At 44.1% G+C, this 26,261-nt stretch overlaps 1 protein-coding gene across 5 annotated transcripts in view; it reads left to right on the top strand.

Annotated features, from left to right (window-relative positions):
- The window catches only part of ANK2 (ankyrin 2), a 275,878-nt gene that overhangs the window by 102,882 nt on the left and 146,735 nt on the right, over positions 1 to 26,261 (top strand). Inside the window, exon 1 of one of the 5 annotated variants that reach the window (XM_085579379.1) lies at positions 23,150 to 24,173. The exons of the other annotated variants lie outside the window; for them this stretch is intronic. Coding sequence (XP_085435505.1) covers positions 24,051 to 24,173 — 123 coding nt within the window. The 5' untranslated portion in view covers positions 23,150 to 24,050. Of the gene's footprint in view, positions 1 to 23,149; positions 24,174 to 26,261 lie in introns of those variants that run through there. 5 annotated transcript variants of the gene reach the window in all.

Raw genomic sequence — 26,261 nt, 5'->3', positions numbered from 1 at the left:
CAGGCTGTGGTGGGGTTGGTGTGGCTGGTTGGAGGGGCTCCTGTCACTCGGTTGGAAGGTGACTTCACCCAGGCTGTTGCACTGTTCTGCATTGCTGGGAGCCTGCCTCAGAGTTGTGCTGTGCAGGCAGTGCAGCCTTGAGGATGATCTCAGATGTGGCACATCCACCTAGTGCTCCAAGGACAGCAGGGAGGGTAGATTAAATGTGAGATTGTTGGGAACAGTGGCATTTGTGACAGATTTCTCACAGTGCAGGAGTGATCTCGAGGGGTAAGGATGATGTCATTGGATGCATGTGCTGACAGGGAATATAGTTAAGATTTACTTACTGTCACATGTTTTTCATGTCCAGAATTTCAATCTCATTTTGGTTTTGGTTGAGACCAGTGGGGAGAGCAATGCAGGAGGCAGTTGTTAGCATTAAATGAGTGTGGAGAGGATGAACTCCAGAGCTGCACAGTGAGCTGCTGATACAGGAGAACTACAAACAAAATTCCGGGTGTGGAAAACCCTTACAAATAACAGCAGGGATTATCAGGGGTTTATTCTGTTTTAATTATTTTTTGTATTACAAAATATTTCAGGAGAGATGTGAAAGGAACATACTCTTTACATTGATCTCATTCAACCTCTATTAAAGTTGATCTGAATCTTTAGGTTTGACCTTAAAGGTTCAAGTGGTTGCTGAAGCCCTTTGTCCACTCCAGCCACTGTCATTTCATGCAGTGCTCAGTGGATTTTTTTCTTAGGTCGTTAAATGCCTTCCGTGTATCTGTCTGCTCAAATAAAGAACTATTTCTTCAGCTGCTCTAAATGAAGAAATGGTTCTGTAGCCTTTGGGAACTTATTAACAGCAGGGGTTTCACAACTGGATTGCTGGCACATAATATAGTTGCAGTGAAATAAAATGGATACTCTCAGAAAATTATGGAAAGGTTTCAGGGAAAGTAATTGGAAAGCCAAAAAAGAAGAATTGTGTTTTGATTCTAAAAAATACAGGGGTTTTATTAGCATCACTCTATTGTACAGATAGAATTTTGAAAATGTTGTTTATCACCCCTTTCCTTCATTTCTTCTTTTGGTATTTTTACAGAATATGCTGAAAACCTCTGTCTCACTGGCCTCGGCTGCCAGCCAAGCATTTTGTTCAGAGTTTATTCAAGTGCCTGTCCTTATGCCACTGGCTTTGTCACCCCTGTGCAGCTGCTGGGCTCTCTGAGAGGGGTGTGACAGCAGGCAGCAGCAGCCTGGGCATGGCCAAGATGAATGAGAGCAGCTTCCCCACCACCTTCCCAGTCTTTAGCAGAAGGAGTGCATTCCCACACCGTGTCTTCTTGAAGAAAGATCTCATTTTGGTTTAGAATGTAAAGCAATGAACCCTCAATAATTTGTACAGTACATTTTCAGAAAATTTTCAGTCTAAGAGCTCCAGACTCTTGTGTCTTCCTGGCGCTGGTGAAAAGAGTTTCAGCTCCTCCACAATTAGCGATATGTGTTCAATCGTGCTTAATTAAGCTGGGTGTTGTTTTATTTGAGGGTATGCCAAAGAGGGCAAATAGCATTGGAATTAATTTAGACTGCTGCTTTAAAAAAGTGGAAGGCTATAAAGCAGCACAGTATTTTAGTTCTTATGGTGTTTAATGAGTAGATACTTTGAAATATATCCGATTTTCTCTCAGGTTCACTAGTTTTTGTATTTCTGTGTTAGAGCTCTCAAGGTGTTATTGTTCAGAGTAACCTGGTCATTACACTTCAGCTTCATGTCATTGAGTCTGTATTTGCATTTGTATATTAATTTGCAACTCTATACATATTTATTTCTTGTAGTTTACATTTTAAAAAAGTAATTAATATTTAAAAGCCTGCAAGAGTGTTTTCAGAAGAGTTTGTATCAGTTCGGCTGCATTTATTTAAACATTCCTAGGTCAGTATGAGCCTGTGTGTGTCACCTCAGAAATGTTTTGTTGCAGGTGCTGAGAATGTTCAGGGTAACCTGCTAATCACAGCTAGTTTGAAAGGATATTATGTCACTGAGACTTCGTTAAATCCCAGGCTGCAATCTTTTAATTCCCTTTAGTAAAATACATTTCAGTGCTTTTTCTGTGCCATTTTAGCATGAGTAGTGCTGCTTTTAAAGTGGATCTTGGAGATAAACCCTGTTCTTCGTTAATGAATTTCAGAGTGAAGGATGAACGCACCCATTTTGGTGGTTGTTTGCAGACAAGAAGTGGAGAGGTTGACTTTAGATAGCTGTAATGGAAGTTACAAGTGAGGAAGGCTGAGAAATGTTGAGACATAATCAACAGCTTTTCTAAAAAAGTGTTTCATGTGGGGATGGGGTGTGTCTGCTTTAGGTGCACGTGTGCATCTCACACTGGGGCATTTCAGCTTTAAATAAGCATTTCTCTCTCTGCAGTTCTTTAATGACATTAAGACTATCAGCTCCATGGTTTACTGAGATAAAATTTAGTAATTTTAATAACATGAGCAGAATTAGCAGGAAATAATTTCTTATAATTTGATCCAAGCATTATTTTACCCTTACGTTTCAGACTAGGAAGGCCTACTTTCTCACTAGGCTTTTAAAAGCATAACTAGTTGCAAATTAATGAACCTCTGCTGCTGACTTTGATCTTTAAGGTCCCTTCCCAGCCAATCCATTCTATAATCCTACAGAGGGTATAACAAAGAGTGGGAGTATGTTAACAAAGGGATGTTCTATTTCTATGCTGGATGACCAAGACCACTTCAGATGGTACCAAAATTCACTTTACAAATCCATAGTTGGTGTATGAAAGGCACCAGCCCCCATTTTTACTGAAATAAAGTAGGAAAAAAAAACACCAGAAATTTTAAAATTAATTTTATCCTTTGTCTTATCTTTGACAATTTCTGGTTTGTATGTTAATTTTCTTGAAACAAGTGTCCAAATCAAAGGCAAATCTTCACGACTAAGATGTACATTGGAATTAGTGTTATCTGCAGCAGGCTTGGAATTTTTTCCTCTGATTATTTTCCTCTGAAGGTTTTTTTTTGCACAACCAGGCAATGCTTTTGAAGAGACAAATGGAGTAAGGAGATATCTCTGTTCTGTATTTGTGTTGGAAATAACAAGTAATGCAATTAGCAGATAACTGCATGAACACTAGCAATTAGAGCTGAAGAATGTATGAAATGTGCGAGTGCAGAGCTGTATTTCTGTGTCCTCTGCACTGGAAGAAAACCAGAAAAACTTCACTCAGATGGGTAGAGTTGTTGACTGATATGGTTTAAACTTTTTTGTCTAATTTTGCCCAGCTCTCATTTTTCAAGTTTAAACCAGGTTTTGGGCAGTGTGATGAGTAGGGAAAATTGGAGTCTGTCTGCTCCTCTTCTCATTGAAGGTGCTTCCCACGTGTGTTTTACCTTCCAAGCTGCTGAAATTTCTACAAATCCACTATCTCACCTCCAGCACTTACAGTTCAGAGATGCATAGCAAAGAATAGGAAATAGCCTTATTTTTGTAATTTTATCTTCATCTATTCCATACCAGTTTGCTTAGGCAGGTCCATTTCAAAGACCTTATTAAAATAAAACCACCCTGGAAATGGTATTCTATTTGACATGATTAGGTTCTTAACAAATTGTCTTTGTCTGCTCCTTCTGATCATTATTCCCTTTATGTCAGGGCTGCTTCATTGTTCTGGAAGTCCTTGGTGTGGTTTTGTGAAGGTTATCCAATTTTCCCTGCGATCCAGCCAGCAGGAGCTGTTGGCAGTCCCTGTTCCCCTGAGCCACTCAGGTGTCACCGGGGCAGCTCTGCAGCTGCCTGGGGGGCCCTGTGGCCACGCAGCCGGAGCAGGGTCTGAGGGAGCGTGACAGTCACCATGTACTTGGGATCTCAAAGGGCAGAAATAGTCCTGCCTAGGACAGCAGGGCCTTGCCCAAAATCCTTACCATTTCACTGGTTTAATAGATATTTCTTTTAAGTCTTTTTTCTGGGTATCAAAATTTTGGTGGATCAGCCAGGAACTCCTCTGCTGTCTTCTGCATAGAAGCATGGAATCATTTAGAGTGAAAACTCTCCGAGTCCATCTGTTCCCCCAGCACTGTCAAGCCCACCATTAGACCATGTCCCCAGGTGGCATGTCTGTACATCTTTCAAGTCTTTCCAAGAACTCTCCACCACTTCCCTGAGCAACCTGTTCCAGAGCTCAGCTTTTCCTTTTTTTTCCCCCCGCTCCTTTTCCTTTGTTCCAGAACTTTGGTAGAAATCACAACTTGCAACTGTTGAAGTGTTTTGTTGCTTTTGAATTGGAACTGTTTTCCACAGCTTGGTTAGTACCCTATTTGACTGCTACTGTTACTCATACCTTCTGAATACAAGAAAAAGAAAGGCAATCAATATTAGTTACAGCTGCTGGTGCTGAGCACAGTCAGTTTTTTCAATATAGAAATTTTGTCACTATGCCTATTGTTACTCCATCATCACCAGTTCCAGGCTCTTGAGATTTTGCCACCTCCATAACACTGCAGGGGATTATAGTAATTAGCCCAGTCTTTCAGAGAAATCTATTGAGCATCCTGGAACAGTGTGGCCAGCTTTTGGATCAGTGATGTTATCACCCTGGGGTAGAAGAAAATTTATAAGGTGCTGTTTTGTAAGTGATCACATGAGTCTGACAGAGGATGGAAATGATATGGAAAGAAACTGTCCTAATTACCACATTTCTTCTTTGTAGGACCATTTCCAAGGACAGGTCCTCACCAAGCTCTAATCAGCATGATTCCTTTGGCTTGTCCACCAGATAGACATCAGGTGATACAAGAGGGCTGACCTTTGGTGTAGTGTGTTTTTGAAGTAAAGCAAAAATACGTCACAGCAGCGACAGCTGCTTGGGCTGTAACATTTACAAATAAGTTCCTGCTCTGTAGCTACCTAGAGATGTATCGTCACTTTGGAATTTAATTTGGAAGGTCATGTATATATATATAAACCATATATATGTATTTGTGAATATGTTAATTGTGTGCTAAATACAGAAAATGGCTGGATTTTGCACCTTACATCATGTGATGTCTCAGCATGTTTACTGGAGCCAGAGGTATCATCATCCATGATGTGAGTTTCTGGCATGGTAGTTCAGTGGAAAAGTGTGGAACCAATTGTAAGACTTATTTATAGAGCTGTCCTGAGGCAAGTCAAGGGAAAACATCAAAACAGGTAATCTAGAGCAGGTTAATCAGCCTGCAGGTAAACTGGCTCCCAGGTTGCGTGGCTGTTTACACCCCAGTGCAGACTGCTCTCCTGAGTGCTGTGTGGTGCTTAGCATCCAAAAATAGGTTCAGCTTGGGAATTTTTTTCCCCATCCCCAGGTTCCTCATTAATTTTGAGTCCTGAGTGACAGTGATTGTTGTTGTTAAAAATGAATTTCCTCTGCAGAAATGTTTCGGTAGGGTGGAAGTTATTTCTTATGCTTTTCTCTCTCTTTTTCCTTTCCTCCCCATCTATAATAAGCAAAGGCAACTTTTGCAGTGGAAACTAGATATTCTTATGATCTGCTAAGATGCCTCATTAAGAGTGTTGTACTGACAAGCCATTATGCACCTGAAAAAGTTTCACTTAGAAACTTTTTGTAACCACAGACAGATGTTTTCACTGCAAGTTTCTCAAAATTCTGCTGAGTTTCTATGGGAGTTCATTTGTTCTGATTCTACACAGGGTGCAAATCCCCATCCCAAGCACCCACAACTTGCTTCTCCTCAGGCACCAAGAGCCTCATGCTCAGGTTGGTGTTCTGGCTTAACTGGGAGTGTCAGACTGGAGGCAGGGGTAGGAAACCAATTACTTTGGGTTCTCTTCTGAGAAGTGCCTGTTTCTCTCTGTGTTTGGAAGAGCTGTCAGCTTGTTGTGCTGCTGGAGTCTTGGACAGGCAGCAAGAGCTTGTTTACTGTAATGAATTGCTTGCTGTTTTTATAAATATTTACCCTTGATATTAGGGAATCAGTATGTTTAATTTTTGCTAGATGGAATAAATTATTAGAACATTGTTCAGACTAAAAGCAGGCAAGGTCTTAAGGTATTTGACTTTCCTCTCAATTATGTTCATTGCAGGGGAATTGGACCAAGTGACCTTTAAAGTCCCTTCCAACCCAAACTGTCCTATGATTCTATGTTTATTGTAGGAGTTCCTAGAGCTGTTGTCTGCCACAGGAAGAACACAGGACCCAGCAGTGAGCTGTGTCCCTAGATAGGGACATGTATTTTGAGCATCACGTAGTCTCTTCTCCACCTCCATGGGATTGATATCTCAGTATCCTGATGCTGGCTACTACAAAACATTCCTGTAAATTAATGGGTTTTATTTAACCAGATAAATTAATCAAAGTGATACCACACTTACTGCTAGAGATAGAATACAAAATCAATATGGAATACTATTATTTAAAGAGAGTAAAAGAGATTTCTAAGTTTCAAAAACATCTCTGGGTGGTTCCTTCAAAAAGTGGAAGAAGAGCCAGAAGATACATGCATTTAGTTTTTAATTTTACTTTTCAATATTATATATGTGTTTCTGAGAATTAAAAAAATATTATTGGCCTGAAAGCAAAACTGAATTGGCTTGTGTCCAGTCACACCACAGAAATGCACAGAAATTCTGCAGAGACTGAGCCCTGACACTGTTGGTAGGGCCTGGTCAGCAGTTCCACTGCTGGGTCATGCAGTATATCACACTTAGAAAAAATGATTATCATGGTAAAAATGGTGAATTTCATTTGATTTGCAACATGTAAGGCTTGCTCTTTCTCTCCTGAAGAACTAAGCCACGATACACTAATGCTGAGGTCACCGCAGTGTGCGTAGGTGTCCTGCCACTCGTGGTTAAGGTAAATAGGCTTAGGTAATATGTGTATTAGGAAACATTTACCATAAGCCAACTATTCTGGGCAGATCGTTTATTCCACGTGAGTGATATGGCTGTGCACAGCCAGTGCTTGACCTGCCTGCTTTGGGACTGGCTTTAATTGAGCTCTCTGAGCTCCCGTGTCACTAATTACTGTGAAATAGAGTTTTCTCCTCGCTTTTTGCTGCGAGACACAACTGTCTGTCTTCCACAAGCTCTGCTGGTTTATAATGGTGCTCACCAAGAACTCTCCACTTGTGGGGAAAAACCACTTTGTGATTTTCACTTGGCAAAATATTAGCTTCTTATTTTTCCTTTACAAACACAACTTCTGCTACCATCAGTGAAAATTATAGGGAGATTCTCCAAAGACTTCTAGGTCAATGGAAGCCTTTATTTGACTTAGTTGGATTTTAATTTGTAAGCCTGTGAAAGAGATAAGAAATGCCTAATTATAATTTATTAATGCATTTTAAGACTCTTGTTACTGAAGGCTTCTGTAGAAATAGAGTTTAATAAGGCCGGTAAGGCTGCAAGAACTCATTTTCTTCTGCATTGAGCCCTGGGTCAATTAGAAATAAGCCTACTTATCTATTGTACTTTACAACAGCCCTGTCTTGTCCCAACCTTGTCTTGTTCTTGAGACTGTTTCAAGATGCCACTCTTTGATGCATCTTTATCCATCCCAGCATTTGTAGTATTGGGTATTTCAGTCTTGAGCTGGGTCCATGACAGGACAAGCAAGCTCCCTGGTAAGAGCAGGGGAGGCAACATCCTTCAGAAATTTCTGCATCTCTCCACTGTGGTTTTTTACTTTGATCAGTGTGATTAATTTAGCAGAGGTTTTAAGTCAATATGACAGAAAGTGGCTTCTATGAGTAAAGAAACAAAACAATTTACCTAATATTTAAGGCAAGAAAATCCAGACTGCAACAAGAGTCTAAATCAGTATTTGTTATCCAGGAGGGTTTCCAAGAATTATATGCCTTTTTTGGGGGGGATGGGGGGGGGGGGAGGGAGAAACTTGTGTTGTTACTCAGTATCAATGTAGCAATTTGTTTTATGGTGTTTCAATAGTGCAGTTTCATGGTAACTCAGGCTGTTGATGAGAAAGTGAGCAAAGCAAAGGGAGAAATGAAATGTAGCCACGTTTTTATACTGTGTAGCTGTTACAGTCGGTACTGTAATGCCTTGGAATGTGTGGATGGAAGAGAAACTCAATTTCTTCCCCCTTTGGAGAGTGGGGGGGGGAGGGGGGGGAAAGGGTGGTGGAAAATGGAGGTTACTGCTAAAAAATTCATCTGCATGATGGTGTGTGGAACTTGGGTTTTCTATTTTTAGCTGTTTGCATTAATACAGTAACATATCTGGTGTCAGAGGTTTCTTATTTTTGTAGCCATATTTATCTGCTCAAGTTATCACAGTGCTTGGCCAAACCACAGAGAATATAGCACTCTACACATTCTTTCGGAATTTCAATATGTTTCGCCTGAAGTAAAATAGAAAATCAGCAGATGAGCCAGAAATACCCTGCAAGAGTCTGTTCCCTCTCCAGCTTCTGGACCGCGGTCCCTCCCTGCTGTGTTAATTCCTTATCCTACACCAGTGTTCGTTGCGAGAGGCAGATTTGCAAAATTCGTGTGAGCGTGGCGCGCTGATGTGGGAAGGGGTTCGTTGTGCAGGCGCTTGGAGTTGGGGAATCCTGGGAGCCTCCCTGGCCATGCCGTGTCCGTCCCGCGGGCTGTGCGGGGCCGCTTTCCGCCCGGCTCCCGCAGCACCGCGGGCTCTGTTGCCATGGGGACCGGGGCTCTCCGCAGTGACGATCCGCCCTGACGATGCCGCGCTCGGAACGAGCCCCGCCACCGCTCCCGGCGGGCCTGGCCGTGCCCTCGGCTCGCAGGCTCCTGCTTTCAGTCGGCAGCTGCGCTGCGGGTCCCCAGGTGCCCTCACCGGCACCGGGAACGAGGGAAGGTGTTAGAATTCGGGAAGGATGAGCTTAAGCAGGCTCGCAGCAGAGCTTTTTGATCGTCTGCAAAACGCCGAGTGCTGTCTGGAGACATCTGTCAAAAACCCAGCAGGGAAACTCTGGGTGGAATAGGGCTGGGAGAAGGGCGACGGGGAAATACTGCTGTGTGGCGAGGGTAAAGCATTGAGGAAGAGGGATGCTGAGACTATTGCCAAAAGGCCTAAGGAGATGTCAATAGGTCACCCTTGAATCCAGGAGCTGATTTGGAAGGCAGGTGCCAAGCTGGTATTATGTACAGTTCTTGCTTTTGGGAGGTTATTCCTATTTTGTATATTTTTTAAACTGTCTTATCTGAGGCATGTTCTGTATTTCACCAGTTCCTGGGTGCAGCCTGGTGCAGGTACACATGGTGACACTGCTGATGCTGGCTGGTGACACAGTAGCCTAACACTTGGTGTGTCAGCATTTCTGAGCATCCAGACATTCCCAGGAGAAAGTCTGAAGACAGTTGTGCATAAAGATGAAGTGGTGCCAGGAATAAGGGGTGTGTTCTCCAGTGCAGACCTCTGGTGGTGATGCTGTGCTCTGTATTTCCATTATGAATATGAATTTTACAGGGCACAACTAGACCTGAGTTACATGTGAGTTTAATCTTCAGGGAAGGGCGCTGTTCTTGTTGGGCTGGCTTGGAAATGGGATGTCCAAAATGTGGAATCATGAGGAACAGAGCAGAACTGGACATTTAGGCAGCTGAGCACTGCCCTGGAGTTGTGGATTCTGACTTTATTCTCTTCATATGTCCTGTGATGCTGCTCACATCAAAAACTTGGCTTCTCAAGGATAACCAGCAGTTATGTGTTCCCTTCAATCATAGCTTGGCTTGTGATTCATGGTCGACCTGGACAAATTCTGAGCACCCATTATGGCAAATGAAGCCCATAGAAATGTCACTTTTGCAGTACAAATGCTGCATGTAAGGAATATATCCTGAAAAATAAGGTTCAAAGTGTGTCTGGTTGGTGCAGACACAATCAGAGGGTATGTTTTGCCTTGTAAATTGAAGTACCTTTCGTGTCCAAAAGCTGTTCTTGAAAATAAATGCATTAGTAGTTATTACAGATATACATATATATATATAAACCAAGGAGAACTACAGAAAGACCTGTAAGGGAATTAATAATGTAATCTTCAGAAATCAGGTTTATCTTGCAGAATGAAAGCCATTCTGCCACCCATTGAGCATCAGGGAGAAAATAAGTGCTCAAAGCTGCTTTTTAAGTGTGTGCTGCCTGGGCCTGCTCATTGAAGGGGGCAGAGGTCTTACAAATATATAGTGAGTGATCCTTAATTACAGACTATCTCACAGGACATGTGTGTATGAATAAAGATTATGCTCTTAATTAGGAATTTTTTAGGTTTTGAGTGCTTGTCTTGGCAACCTAAATGTTCTTACACTGTGTGCTGCTTTATGCATGTTGCATGATGTGATGCTGAAAGCGTGAGTTTTCACTTAGTGCCAGTATTAGTCCATAAGAAGTCGTTGTAGCAATGCCCTTTTACAGTGAAGAAGTGCATGTGGACTTTGGGTCTGATATTCACCAGAATTTTTTGTGGTGCAGTTGACTCCCTGCACTTGCTGAAAAGCCCCCAAGAAAGAGCTGCAAAGAGCAAATTGAGGTGTCTCATCAAGGAGCCTCGTGGCTCCTCACGGCATCATTTTGCACAGTGAGCACCGAGTGTTCATCTCCCAGACCGCAGGGGTTAATTTCCTATTTGAGCCTGCACTGATGAGGAGATCAGAGAAGAGAAATGGTGGTGGGCATGCTTCATTGTGCTCCTCAAAAGGACAAGGATTTCATGTTGTTTCCCATCTGATACCATTTCCTTGTGCAGCTCCCTCACTCTTCTCCTAAGCTGCCAGCTGCATCTTCCCCCACACGTCTCACCTTGAGTGCATTTCTATGTGGTGCAAGGTTAAGTTCGCATGTCGCAGTTTAAAGATGTGGGAGGTGAGGCCACACGTAGAATCCTGCCAACCATATTTTTGTTGCAGAAATTCCTTTTCCCAGCATAGGAACAAGCTAAAACAGCAAGAGTAAATGAATCTGGGAGAAGAAATGAAAGGACAACATGGCAATAATCTGATTTCTTGTACCCTCCTGTACAGGAGGGACCATTCCTGCACATACATGCAGTTTGATGCATGATTAATTCAGCAGTAGTCCCCTTACACACGACTGCACAGCAGCAGTGAATCTGAGATCATACAGAGCAAAAGCCAGCAGGAGACTTTGCAAAGGTTACTTCTTTGTCCTGGCTGGGTACAATTTTCTCTCTGTCTCTGGGGGATGATGAGGTCATGGAAAACCGTGTTCTCCAAGGCACCTGTGTTTTTATGGCAAAAACCAACTTGTTTTGCATTTGAAAGATTTGTCCTTCGGTGTGTTAAAAGGGATCATTAATCCCAAAGGCATTTCTGCTGATGGTGAGAAATCCTGTGTTGTTCTCTCCCATGGGGAAACTCTAGGTACTGTTTGCACTTACACCATAGATTATATGATGTAACCTCCTAGATGAACGTCAGAGCAGCAAGTTTGGAGAAATTAGAAAGGTATTGTGGTGCAAAAATCAGGAGGCACTGTGCTCTGTCCTGGGGATTGCAGAGAGAGGTGGAAGCAGAGTGGTTCATCTTGGATGCGATCATGTAAGTCAGGGTCATATGGTCTGCTCATGTCTGTGAGCACCTCTTGCACTACAATTAACACTTGAGGGTCAGTGTAGAGAATGGCTGTGCCCAGCAGCACTGCTGAATTGTGCTGCTGTTTCTGGTTCTTGCAGTGGGGGAAGTGTTTAGGAAGGAAAAGCACCTGGGGAGCCCTGGGTGGCTGCTGCCAAGCAGAGAGAGCTCCAGGCAGTAGGCATTAAAACAGCACTACCCCACTTCCAGAGGGCCAGGGCATTGCCTTCAGATTTTCCTTAAGATTATTGTATTAAAATACCCTGGGTATCATCAAAGAATCATGGAATAGTTTTGGTTTGGAAGGGACTTTTAAAAGCCTCTTAGTTCAAACCACCTGACACAAGCAGGGACATTGTCAACTACATCAGGTTCATCAAGTCTTCTCCTTAGTTTTACAGTAAGCTTTCTGTAAGGAGGCACGCAGGATGGTTTGCTGTTCTGTTTTCCTCTCCCTGCTTGCTCCAAAGTGGCAGAACATCAACTGGCAGCACCTGTCTGCCAGGGTTATGGTAAAATGAGAATGGGATCAGTGATTCAAGACAACAGAATTGCCATTTCACTGCTCTGGAACAGACAATGTGGAGGGCATCTTTCCCAAGTGAAGCTTAAAATTAGTGGGAAAGTAGTTTATTCTTTATTTCAAGCAGTAAAAACCAGTTGCTCAGTGGACATATTTTTATTCCTCTCAGCTGCATTGAAGTATTAAACAGTATTAACTGTGTCAAAGCCTGAGAACACAGTTAAAGGCAGAGTGAAGTGTGGCACCCGGAGATCGGGTGCCTGCTTTTCCTTACGCCGGGCAGAGCCGATGCAGCTCGGATAGACAGGGCTGGAGTGCCACCGTGTGGTGCTCAGCACCAGGGTTGCCAAAACACTCGGAGAAAACATTATTTACTAGTGGGGAAAAAACCCCAAGTGTTAAGGAGACCTTTCTTTCCCTTCCCCAGGTTTGGCTTGGCTCCTCAGCACTCCTGCAGCAGTGCAGGGGATGCTGTGCTGTTACAGTGTGTAGTGGTTCCTCTCTGCCACGCCTTCACTCTCCTCAGATGCTGAATGAAAGACTGATTTTTGTCAAGAAAGCCCTCTGCTCTGTATCCTTGTGTCCTCAAGGAAGAGAGAGGATGCCTAAAGGAGGGGAAGGGACTTGTAAATCCTATCTGGTGCCTGGTTGCAGTTACAGAGGGGTGAATCCTAGGGATTGTGTTATTCTATTTAGGATTTTGAAAGGTTTGCAAATGTTTCCCTTCAGTGTGGAAAATATGTCTCAGGATATCTCTGCATTGTGGAATGGTGGACAATGCAGTGACCTTCAAGCTAGTACCAACAAAGACTAGATCAGCATGAGAGTACAAGGCTACAAATGAACCCAGCTGAAAGATGGGGCACAAAGTGCTGAGGTGCCTTTGTTGCTTTTACAGCTGACCTGTGTGCTCTGCTATGTGGATGTGTTGGCTGACTCAGTACTGAGAGCCTGCTCCATTGCATGGTGTCAAATCTCTGTCAAAAGACTGGTGGTTGTGACGTTACTTAGAGATTTTGGATTCAGAGAGGTTTCTGAAGTCCCAAATGAACATATTAGTGCTTGACTAGTCTGTTCCTTCTTTTCTGGGAGCTGTTCTACTTTACATAAATAAGTGTTTTAATTGGGCCATTAATTCATTGAGGTGATGTGACACCTGGGATTTTAAATCTAGGTTTCTCACATCCCTGGCAATGTGTTAAATGTTAGCTAGTGTTTGTTCTCTCACTGCAAAGTCCAGCTTCTGCCTTTTCCATAGAGGCCAGCTAACTCCTATGGTGAAACACATCTTGTGCAATTGTACCATCAGCTTGTCTTGAAAAAAAAAATCCTCTGTCTTGAAAGGAGTTCTCAGTCTGGCAGCTCTGTGAACCAGGAGGGAGAATCACCTGTGTTACACACTCTGCCCACAGATCCATGAAGAGGGTAGAGTGGAATTAAAATGCTGCTGTAATCCATTGCTGGCTGTTGTGGAGGTAGAAGCTTATTTGGCTCTTTGCAAGAGCTTGAGGATGATAAACTGAAGGAAAGCCTGGGATGAAGTATGTATTTGGTCTAGACCAAGATGTTAAAGTTTTTTTGTCTGTGTTTGTCATATTAAGTCTCTACTTGCTGCCTTTATCCCTTTCCAATGCAGAGCTCAGCCTCAACCCATGTGCATGAATCATCTGCCCTTTTGCCCCACATGTACAAATGATATATCCAGCTCAGATCTGAACCTCTGGCAGCTGGGGGCCAGCTTTGCTTAGATTTGTGCAGAAGTATTTCCAGTCCATGCCCACCTCAGTTCACAATCAATTTAACCCTGGTCAGCCAGATGTCTGATTTCCAAGTGAGAACACCCCCTTTGTGACTTGCAGAGTAAGAACAAGGAAATGGGTGCATTCCCATAGTCTTTATTCATAATTTTTGGTGCTGTTGGCTTGGTGAAGTGTTGTAGGGATAGTGAAGTGATGAACACAAGCAAGGCTCCCAGTTACATCTGGCCTGTCAGATTACAGTGTGCTTTTGCAAGGAGGTTGTTTTGGTAATGTTCTCAGCAGTGCATTTTCATGTCTTGATAATAGTGAGAGGTTGTTTGGGAAAGTGGTTCAGACAGCTCCCTTTCTGTAAGGTCCTTACTCCCAAGGCTCCTGAGAAGTCACTAAGTGTTTTTCAGAAATTATTATTGTTAAAAAGATATTACTTTTCAAAAGTGAAGTTGATTAATCTTGACAGAGCATTGCCTCTGTTCTGTGAACTGGGAGCCATTCCTGGTAGTTGTTTGAAAAGATGTGTTTTTCATGCTCATCTTGCCCAGGAATTAATGGAAATGGAAGGCACTTTGGGAATAGGTTCATGATAATATGTACTTTGTGTCAGATGTATCTCCTTATTCTGGGTAGTTCTTTGTTTCACACAACTGAAGGTGTATTGGCATGGATAAGCTCTTTAACCTGATGAGTTCACAATGAAAAAAAATGCTGTGCATCAAATATATATTTTTTGTCTGTGTGTCTTTGAGGAGTTTTTCAGTATATGGTGCCATAAACACAGGCCTGGAAGACAAAATATATTACTTGTATTACATACAGTATTACTTTTAGGAAGGACAAGGACAAGGCTAGTATTTGAAAGTGAGATTTGCATTATGCTTTTAAGTCATAGAAGGACAACATAGAAACTATATCCTGTGTGGTTTCTGAGGAATCTGTGTATTTAGCTGACCCAAAAATTACATTTAAAATTTGTACTACTTAGGAAAGTTATTTGTAATAGGTTATGAAATGCTTCTAAAAGGTCACCTGGCAGGTGCTTGCTGAAGAATGTAAATGATGGCTCACAGACCAGTAGAAGCTCAGGAGGGAGGTAGGGCCCTTCCTACAGCAGTGCCCTGTACACTGGTCAGAGGCCCATGGTGTCTTGCTGGGGTTGGTGTTGAGATCTGGCTTTCTGGCTTTGTCATTCAGGGGAAAATGTCTTCATTTCTGCTGCTTTGGGTGTTTGGATTGTCTCAGGTACTTCAAATTCCTCTGTAGATTGGACTTCACAGGGATACCAAGGATTTCACAGTGGTTGTGCTACAGGGAGTGTCTTGTTCTGTCTCATCCTAAACCAGGGCTGTGTTTCAGCCATCCCAAAACTTTGTGCTTGGGCTTCTTTGATGCTGAAATAGCTGTCACAGGCCGTGTCAGAAGTGTGGCCAGCAGGTCAAGGCAGGTATTGTTCCCCTCTGCTCCCGTCTTGTGAGACCCCTGCTGGAGCCTCCAGCCCTGGGGGGCCCGGCACAGGAGAGACACGGACCTGTTGGAGCAGGCTCAGAGGAAGCTGTGAAGATGCTCAGTGATGGAGCAGTGCTGCTCTGGAGCCAGGCTGGGAGAGCTGGGGGTGTTCAGCCCAAAGGGGCTGCAGGAGAGCTGGAGAGGGGCATGTAGGGCTAGAATAACTGAGAAAAGTATGTTTTTTGAGTAGATATCCAGGAGTTCTTCCCTCTGAGGCTGGTGAAGCCCTGGCACAGGTTGCCCAGAGAAGCTGTGGCTGCCCCATCCCTGGAAGTTTCCAAGACCGGGTTGGACAGGGCTTGTGGAAGGGACTGGGCCTAGTGGAAGGTGTTCCTGCCCATGGCAGGGGTGGGACTGGATGAGCTTTAAGTTGCCTCCGACACAAATGGTTCTGTGACTGTATGAGAGTCCAAGGCTGCTTTAGCGTTGCTTGGCCAGGAGAGGGGGATCGCTTGCCGTCCGTTCTCCAGGCACTCCTGGTGGGAAGCACAACACTGACTGTACTTCCCTGGCCTCCATGTTTCCAGCAGAAACCAGCCACAGGAAACACATCTGCCCTCCTTAGATTTTCAAACTTGACTTTTCAGTGGTCGCAGAGGGGGACCGGGACGTGTCCCCAGCTCTCCCGGTCCCTCGGGTTTGCGTTCGTGGCGTTTCCCTCCGCTCCTCGCTGCATCCCCGCCCCAGGCGCTCTCCAGGGTGCTGGGCTCTCTCCAGGGTGCTGGGCTCTCTCCAGGGTGCTGGGCTCTCTCCAGGGTGCTGGGCTCTCTCCAGGGTGCTGGGCTCTCTCCAGGGTGCTGGGCTCTCTCCAGGGTGCTGCGCCAAAGGCCCGAGGGGAGCACAAAGCGCTCGGCCTTGGGATTCACTCCGTAGCAAATTCCGCACGTTCTCTTACTGTCCTTTCCAAAGAAATGCCTGCTAAAGGCACCTTTTGGCTGTGTATATGGAATTCAGTATTCCATAGGCAATAATGCTGTGTCTGTATTGGTTTGAGGACACATTGGGACCACGGAAGTTATTTTGTGGAGGAAGAGATTCCAAAAGTAAAGGCAACTCTCTTTCCTTGGTGAGGCAAGGGTTGAAAACATCTAGCTGAGAAAAAAATGTTACTGTGTTTACTATGGTTGTTAATTTGGGTTGTATTTTAGATAGTGTCTGGGAGCTTTTGAGAATCCTTAGTGCAAAACTTTATCCTCTGGTTTTATAAACAAGTAGCAGACAGGTCTTCTCTTGTTAGAAATAGTGGGAAAATCTGTATGTGCACATATTAAATAATAATTGTGTAAGTAACAATCAGTCAAGCTTTTGATTTGCTCACTATGGGCAGGTAACCTTTGAATTTGGTGGAGGTAGAACACATTAAAACATGAAACCCGTGTTACCTAGTCCAACACTGAAATGCAGACACACTTCTACACATAACAGCATGGTTGCTTAAGCAGAGCTGATTATGTGCAGCAGTGAGGTTGCAACTGAAAGGATTTAAAATGGATGAGATGTGGGTCACATTGGCTTAAGGCTTCCAGTGGCAAACAAGTCAATTTTCCTGTTATAAGCTCTTGATGCTCTGGTGTAATTATTTTTCATATCATAGTTGGTAAAACTATTTTTATTTACATCACCCTCTTGGCTTCGAGAGAACAGAATTCTGTTTCCAGATCCACAGATGTTTCTGTTAACCTGTTTATACTATATACAGCACTGTAATTCAGCCACATCATTGCAACAGGTTAATTTCTGAATGAACTAAGCTACTACATCAGGTAGGTCAGTGAGGTTAGAATGGAGAGCCCTCCTTTTCACTTCTCAGGCTGCTCACTGGCAATGTTCCCCTTGTCTTTGGGAAAACAAAGTAATAGAACTTCTACATTACAAGTGGAAGGACTGTCTGTCAGGGATACAAATGAAATATATGCAGGTATCTTCCAATGTGAAACTTGCTTTTTTGTGACTGTTTCCAAGATCATTACCCTTACGTTTGCAATATGTCCTGTATCAGGATGCAGGATTAGAGAAGGAGCATTCTCTCAGGTTGTTGGAACACTTGTCTGTGGCACCAGGTGGCAGTGGGGGAGCAGCAGGATGGAAGCAGAGCCCAGGGAGCTCCCCTGCTCTTGGCTGCGGTGGCATTCCGGGCGTTGTGAGTGCAGCAGGCACCAGGCTGGGAAGCTGCACCTGCAGCAGGTGAGGCCCTGCAGCACATCTGCCCTTTGCAGCAGATCCAGCAATGTAATTGCAGGGATGAGGGAATGCGAGAAGTGAGCCTGGGGAGCACGGTGTGCCCTTTGGGAACCAGATATGGCAGGTGTGAAGCACCTTCATGCTAGTCCCTTGGATCCTTCTTTGTGTTAACAGCAGCTTCTGCCTTCACAAGACCAGAACCAAACACAGTAAACAAAGGTGAAAGCAGGTAGGGCAGGAAGGAAGATAAGACAGCTCATGGCAATGTTGGATTAAATTGTCAAGGTCCTGTTCCCAAACCCATTGAAGTCAATAAAATGTCTGCTGTTGCCCTTAGTGAGCCATTGCAGGAGGCCCTGTTTGACTTAGTTAAAATAGAATGTGACATCGATATTTTCAATCAATATGAAAACAAATACAAGTGGAGCAATATTTGGAGTTAATGCAACTTAGGGATCATTGGAAAACCACAGGATGGGCACACTTGCTAGAAATACCTATCTGTAGTTTATTTAGGGTTCTGAGGAAACAAATGTGCTTCTTGAGTTGCCAACTTGGATGCAGCTAGGATACCTCTACCTCATAATTGGGGTATTTCTTTAAACCAGAAACATCAGTCTTTCTACATTCTTTTCTTGGTGTTTGGGAAATTCTGGGTGTGTGCAAAGCCTTTCTTTGCCATGGCACAACTGGGGCAGCAACAAAGGCTGACTGCAAGGATTTTCTTGATTCTATAATGACAGTTATCTTGGCTCTTTGCTGGTCTGTAAGTGCTCACCTGTGACAGTGACTCTGGATATGTAGTTGAGCAGCAGAACTTGGCCTTCGTGTGTTGTGGGTGCTGGAAATTCAGAAAGAGGCTGCACAAGATCCTGGAAAGCAGCTGGTAAGGATGGCTGTGTAACTGGAAATGCCTGACACAGCTGTCCAGCAGTCTGAAACAATCAGAAGCTGCTGGAATACTTGAAATTATCATCTGTGTTTGTCCTTTTCTACCCTTTGTTAGGTACCAAAATTTTCACCACTCTTGGAGCCAGAAGTCTTTGATCTCATTCCACAGTGACTGCCCTTATTTTACGAGGAGCATATTATCTCATTTTCTTAGTCCATAATATAGGAAAAATAATTTTATAAGACCAGATTATTATTTTCAGTAACTCTCCCAAGATGAAGGTAGCCAAGCAGTATCTCTATTTCCCCCCTGGGTTAATTCATAATTGCAGTTAATGTTTGTGATTGTTGAACTGAACACCTTCAAAACAGAAACTTGCTCTGGGAGGTGGGGGGGGGATGGAGGCGGGGGGGTGGGGTGGTGGTATTTGAAATGTTACTCTATCATCTGTGATATGTTCTTGGTGGTGACCACTAAAAGTGGCTGTGCTGTGATTTATATTCTGGTGGTCTAACAGAAAGATGTTAAAACTGGTCTGATCTAGGTCCATTCCTACCTCAGCTTGCCTCTTTTCGTTTGATTGGTATTGTTTGCTTTTCAATTAATAAAAGAGATATACTCAAGGTACAGAAATAAGCATGACATAGTTTTATATATCATCTTCTCTGTTCAAGTTGAATGACACTAATTTCCAGTACAGAACTTTGAGGACACCTCATTGTCTTTGCATATTCAGTAAAATGAGAATGAGAGAATGTAGAGCTTGTTTTTTTTTTTTTTTTTTTTTTTTTTTCTAACTTTAATATATTTTCTCTTAGGAAATATAAAATGAAACTTATACAACATGGATATGTGATTTTGAATGTATTTCCAGAGTTTTGTACCTTTAGAATTACATACCTATAGGATAACTAGTATGTGATTAGTAACTAAGGTTGTGGGTTAAAGAATGAGTGATACAGGAGGCAGTTTATAACTGTAGGCTGTGCTTCCATAGTTAGTTTTGTGCTTTTACTTTCTGCAAGGATTTCTTTGCTGCTTTTCTGAGCATACATAGTCCTGTAGGTACTTAAATGGCTGGGTATGCTAATACACACAATCCCTCCAAATACTCTTGAATAGTTGAATTAAATACATTGTTAATCTGCCCTGGAATTTCCAAGTATTTTTGTGCCTATTAAAACAATGCCATCACCTCCATCCGCATCCCTCAAGAGGCGATGTTGAGAGAAGAGCTTCCTGAGCAGAGGGGGAAGGCTGCCCACTCCTGCCATTTAGCCTGGCTGGAATAGCAGCAGAGGGGAGGTCTTCACCCATGCTTGTGGGTGGAGGTGAACTAATCCTGTGAGCCAGGGCTCTCTGGTTTCCGGGCCACTCATAGCTGTGTGCACACCTCCAAGCCTGCCCTGAGCTGTCCTGCCTCTCAGCAAGGAGCAGAAGTTTAAATCAGTGCACAATTCATAAGGGCAGGGATGATGGTTGTTTCAGATTTTGCAAAATACCTCATGCTTGCACCTGTGTGTTATCATGTATGAGTTACTCAGGGCATCGCTTTGGAGGGAGCCTAATTCCCTTATGGGATTGTAATTGTAATCTGCCTTCTCCAGAAGGGTTTTCCATGACAGTAGACAAAATACTGAGTTGCCCAGTTTTCGTCCTGGCCAACTATTGCCTAGAACAGCCTTTTCCCATTTTTAGCTGTTTTAAACTGGGTTTAATTTACAGGCAGTTTCTGCAACAGTCTCCATTCTGGCTATGAAGCAGGACAGGCTTTTCCAACTCCATCAATGTCTCCCTTTTTGTCTGTACCTTTGGGAACAAATTTGAGTCACACTTCCTCAGCATGGTTTCTAGGCTTGGTTTTAACTTTGTTTTTACACTGCCCACATGATTCATGTGGAGAGAAGCCTGTTTTTGTGAGCTGGACACCTGATAGTGGATATGCTTCAGGGAGGAGAATCACTTGTGTACATCCTCTCTCTTTGTACTCAATTACTGCTGGGTTTCACCTACAAGGTTTTTTGTAGACTGCAAATGCTGATTTGCTCAGTGAAAATCAAGTCTCTCTGCTTGAAAGCTGACAGATAAAGCCTGGTGCTGGTCATAGCTGTGGCCATTGCAGTACTGCAGTGCTGGTGCTGAGTGCTTCAGCAGGTGGGGCAGGCCAGAGAGAACAGAACCTGAAGACTGTTAAATCAGCACATCAGATCAGGAAGCTGATGCTTAATGCCAGCTTGGGAACAGTCAGACAGGAACTGGAACCCCAGTGAAGCATCCCCATCTTGGTATCTCACAGTGAGGTTCATCACTTGGCGTCTGCTCACAGATCACACAGGGCTCTGGACAGGTTGAAGCCTTATAAGCTTTGTTATCCCTTGTTGAATCTCAGGAGTCCTGTATTTCCACATTCTGAGCTGAGGATGACACATGCATTTCAGAGAAAACCCACCCTTTTTCTGGAACTGTGTTCTTCTGTTATTGTGCATCTGCCCACTCTCCCACTCCCCTCCCACACATGGTTTGTGACAGCATCGCTGTATGTTCTGCTTTTCTGATGTAGCACCTCCACAATACGTTTTCTATCTTTAGAGAGAAATTGCTCAGTCTCCATTTTTACTTGAAAATGCAATCTTCAGACTGATGTCTGCAGAAGAATTTGTTTTTGTTAGGATTTCTATACACAATACAATGACAAGCCTGTTTCTACTTTTTTTTTTTTTTTAAGGAAAATCTGTCTTCTCCCCAAACCAGATATGTTCTTTCCAAAATAATCTATTAAAAGTAACTTTTTTTTTTCCTTCCATATTTTTATGTCTCTTTAAGGTTAGGGAGAAAATGTTTGTGGAACATAGTAGTGAACTCATAGAGCTGACCTGAAGTTCTTCTTCACCAGTAATCCTATAAAGAATACTTGCTGTTTAATTTCATGTTACTTGGTACCAGTTGTTCAGTTCCAGTGTCTGATGTTTTTCTCTTGTGTGGCCTGGGTTAGAAAGTACATCAAGTCCTTGGTTAGCTTGTAAGTGAATTTTCTGAAAGAATAATCATTTGATATTGAGGTGACGAGCCTGCATGTATCAATCATCAAGAGATGACAAATTGTTTGCTTATCATGACTGCCATAAACCCTCCTGTGTATCAAACCCTACTGTGTGGACCATGTTGCAGGATTTAAGCATTTAATGGCTTAGACACGTTGAGCCATGATCTAGGGGAATCCTAAGACTGGCATTTTTAAGTGTGGTGGCTTGTGATTTGGTCTTATTTTCAAACTTGTTCTTTAAGATCCCATGGAAAGGTTGGAAAGGTATCAGGAAAGGTCAGTTCTTGACTACCAGCTGTTAATTTCCGGTTTACAAATGATGGTACCTACATGTGAGGTTCGTAAAATGTAAAGAAGACAAGGCATGCCAAAGTTCTACCAGGGAGTGCAATTTTCCCTTTCATTTTATTCCCATGGCTGCTTTCACCTGTCTTATTGTTCTGTTTGCTGTTGCTGCAGCCACTTGTGCTTTAGCCATTAGCTTTGTGTAGCCTAGTTTTCCACAAATGGGAACAACTGGGAGAAAGTCAGCCTGTAAGAAAAGAGGAGCCAGAAAAAGCTTGGCTGACACTTCCTGCCCTGCTGCTTCCCATGCCTCCATCCACTAGGGAAATGTGTTTTGGATTGAATGCACAGATCATTGGCTCAAATACAAAATAGATCCCTGTTTTAAAGATGCTTTTATAGTGCTTTGTAGTTTTCATATGTAATCCCTTGTAAAAATTTGGTCTGGGATATTCTCAAAGCGAAGCCTTATTGGTAGCAACAGAAGTAATCAGTGAGGATTAGTTGCATGGTGGCAATAAATGGTCTTGCTTCATGTGAGCTGGAGACCACCAAGTTCTGTGGGTAGCATGGCAAGGTTGGGGGAGTTCAGGCTGCTTTATGAGCTGCTGTCACATGAAGAGCTCTCAGCACGTCTGTCACTCATGTGGTGGGGCTGTGTTACAGACAAATTCATGGTGCTCGGCTCTGGTGACTGTTCACTACAATTCCTTGAAGTCAGGGAATATATTGTAGGGGAAAATTTGGCTCAGGGAACAGTTTCTTTGGTTTGGTGGGGTTTAGTGCTGGTTCGGTGAGCTGCCGTGTCCCTGTGACTCTGGGGTGGTGACTAAGCCAGGGATGCAGACAGCTCTGCTGCACTGGGGAGTGACATCCTGCCTGTCCCTCAGCACCTGCCTGAAGAGGCTGGAGCAGTGCTGTTGGTGGGAGCTGAAATGGGATCAGTTGTCTGCTAGCAACCAGTGCAAAGTCTCTTTTGATCTACCCGTGTCCTGTTTTGATGAATAAAAGCTTGATGCTGATAGTGATAAGAGTTACCCAAGGAGGTGGGAGTAGAACTTTGATGTGCTGGTTTAGCAGGGGGTTAAGCAATGATGAATTGACATACCCATCTGTCTTGGATATTAGTGCCAGTAATGAGTGTTCCGAATCGAATGATATCTGGGGAGTGGGAGTGACTAAGTAGGGACATATTGCCACTGTCTCTTTTGGTTGCTGTAGGTCTGCAGGTAAAAGCCCTGTCCATCTTCAAGGCAGGCATTGAGAAGTTGTTTTAGGAAGTGCTTGAGAGCAGCTTCTGGGGTTGAAAAATAACAAGCAACACCCCTGGCGATATTATTTTTACTTTGGTGGGGTTGAGCCGAGCGAGGCAGGCTAAACCCAGATTATGCTGCGTGCTCTGCGCTGTCCCTCCTCGCTGCGTTCGGTTCGCTGCTGAATGCAGCTCTCCTGATGCAGCCTCACGTGGCTGCAGAGAGGCACAATGAGGACTTGAGCATTGCCAGCCCTTTCCAGGCGTCTCTCATGCTGCCTGCAGGTGAGCAGGCTTAGCCTGGGCTTACCCAGCTCCGCACATTTTGCTCCCGGCTTCCTACGGACCACCTCGGCAGTGAAGGAAGATCGTGAGGAGGAGGAGAGGAGCAGCAAGGCGTGTGCCGGGCTCCGGCATAGCCGGTCGCAGCAGCAGCAAGTCACTAAGTCAGACTGCACCATTTTCTTCTCACCCTGTGTAAAGGCGATGTGAGAAGCTGACGGGAGCTGCCCCCTCCCCCTCTCGCTGGGGATGCTGAAGTGGAGCCCTCCTCCCAGCCAGAAGACGCAGCCTCTCCGGAGGAATCCCAAAAGACCTTCCCAGTTTGGTGATGTGTGTTTAAAGGCCGATTTTTCTTTCCCTTTTTTTTTTTTTCCCCTCCCTGTGTTATTTTCTTTCCCCTCCTTCCCAGCTGAGTCTGAAGCCCGCCTTCTCTTGCAGCCACCGCCGGGCTGAAGGGCTTGCAGCCTGCTAGGAGGGATTTTGTGGCTGCTCCCTGCTCGCGTGTGCGTGGCTGCGGGCACTTGGGCACGCCGCGGGCGCGGACACGGCTCTGCTGCTCCCGAGCTATGGGTGCTGCAGGGGCTGGGGCAGAGCCGTGACCTTTCCTGGGGTGCCGGAGGAGGAAGAGTGGATTACGCCGTGAACTTCTGGCTCACAGCCAGTGCCCTTGCGGAAAAAATAAATCACCTGGATATCCGCGTGTGCTGGGAACAGCTTCCTCGGAGCTGGTGTTTTCCTCGCCAAAATGGCTCACGCGGCCGCTTCCATTAAAAAAGTTCGAGAGTCCGAAATCGAAGAGAGGGAGAGAAACCTTGAGAAGGAAAGGAAAAGACAGCGGAAAATCTCTAGGGCTGATCGGAAACGCAAGGTATGAGGGGGAAACCAGCCCCCTTCTCCCTTTCCCCCCACCCTTCCTCTGTGCAGCACCTCACAGGTGTTTGCTGCCATGTGCAATACTCTCCCCTTCATTTTCCAGACCTTTCCCATCACGTTTCCCTTTTGCATCCCTTCCCGTCCCTTCTGAGCCCTGCTGTGGTCTTAGCCCATCTGCAGTGAGATTAAAGTGCTGCGAGCCATGGCAGCCCACAGCCACGCAGAGAACATGCACATAAAGATGGCATGCTGGTATCTCCACTTTTCCCTTCATCCCAGAAGGCCTGGAGCTCCCTGCCATCGTTCTCAGCCAGGTGTTCCAAGCTTCTGGCTGATCTGAAGAAGTTGTCAAAGCAGGGAGGTGGCTGTGCTTGTGCTTTGCAGCATCAAGGTGCATTTCTCTACTTCACAACAGCATTTCTCCCCCCTTTCCCATTTTTAGTTCCACTTCCCACCTCCCCAGCAGTGCTCAGTGCTGTGTGTAGGACCTGCCTTAGGGTGCTGGGAGCATCAGCTGAGCTGTGTTGCAGTTTTTGGGTGTCACAAAAGGGATTCTGGGCTTGCCGCTGTGATTCAGTGTATTTACACTGCACACTGCAGGTATATTTGTCTAGGTAGGGCCTGGCACACAAGTCTGCAATCTGTTGGGTTTGCCTCTGTTACTGATGACACTTGCTAGTTCTCTTAAGCTGTATCTCTTGAGATGGTTCTGATTTTGGAGAGGTTTCTCATGATTTATAATTAATTGTTGTTTTCCTTCTATTTTGGAGGGAATGGCAACTCCTCATTGTCTTGAGATAAAAAAATGGAGAATAATAAAAAAAATCAGTGATGTTGATTTGTTTGCCAGATCACTCTGTAATTTCCAAGGACACAAAAAATACAATAGTGGAGAAAATATTAAAATGAAGGTTCTGTTCATCCTAGCTCTAGGACTGTAATACATCAGGAGTGCCTGTGTTAATGCCTTCTCATTGCTGTTTCTTTCCTCCCATGTCTGGATTCTCTAGGTTGTGATAATGCATTAACTTGTTCCATGACACCATGTTTTTATCCATTCTTTATTAATTCTTCTGGAAGAGAAAATATCAAGAGGCAGTTCCCTCTTCCCCCACCCCCCTCCCCCCCAATTTCTGCTACATTGCATGTAAACACAGATAACAGTGAAAAGAAAAGCCTAGAATTCAGCCATGTAATATTCGAATTTACAGATCCTCTTGGCAGATCACTAGAATTCAGAAGCCATCTGCTCCCTTGGCATACCTGGGCAGTTTTGAATTTGTTTTGCCTTCAGTCTTAAGGCTTTTTATGATTTGAACTGCTTAAATAAAATGACAGAGGCTATTTGATGCCTTTGGGACCTCTGGGTGTGATCTCTGTGACTTTTCAAATGCTCACTTTGCACAGCTCATTAAATCACATCCAAATTGTCTTTTTCAAAAACAGGAATGTCATTTCTAATGTATGCAGTGTCTGGATGCTGGGCAGGGCTGCTTGGAGCAGATTGTGATTACTCTCCTAATCCCTTAAATGGGGCACTGCAGCATAAGATAGTTTTTGTGATTACATTTTTGATTGTGGAATCCTCTGCAAAACAACCTTTTAAAAAAATGTACTTAATGTGTGGATGTCCTTGCTGGAAGGGCTTTTTTTTTTCCTGTCTGCCCAGCACCCATCTCAGCTACTTAATTACAGCATGTGTTATTTTTCCCCGATTGTCACAAGTCCTATTTCCTTGACGTGTTTGATTCAAATGCCTGTTGGACTACTTTAATTAAAGCTGGATAGAATTAGTACTGCCCCTTCTGCTGTCTCTTTTCTCAGAGTGCGGCATATCCCTGGCTGCGAGCAGGCAGGCTCAGGCTGCATCCCTGTTAGTAACTGTGTGATGATGCAAGCTCCTAAGCAGATTTTTGGATCCAGGGATCACTTTGCTTAGAAAATACGGGGAACACTTCAGCGTTGTGTGTGTCTCCCCCTTTTTAATATTCCGCCCCTGCTCCTGGCTCCCCTCTACTGCGGCTGCACCTTGCTGTTACATAAACAAGAGCCTGGCTGCACCCTAAACTTGCCTTCAGTCAGA

Source organism: Lonchura striata, chromosome 4, assembly GCF_050655825.1.
Source record: "Lonchura striata isolate lonStrDom1 chromosome 4, ASM5065582v1, whole genome shotgun sequence".
In the NCBI taxonomy this organism is placed as follows: Eukaryota; Metazoa; Chordata; class Aves; order Passeriformes; family Estrildidae; genus Lonchura; species Lonchura striata.
This window is presented reverse-complemented; position numbering and strand designations above follow the sequence as displayed.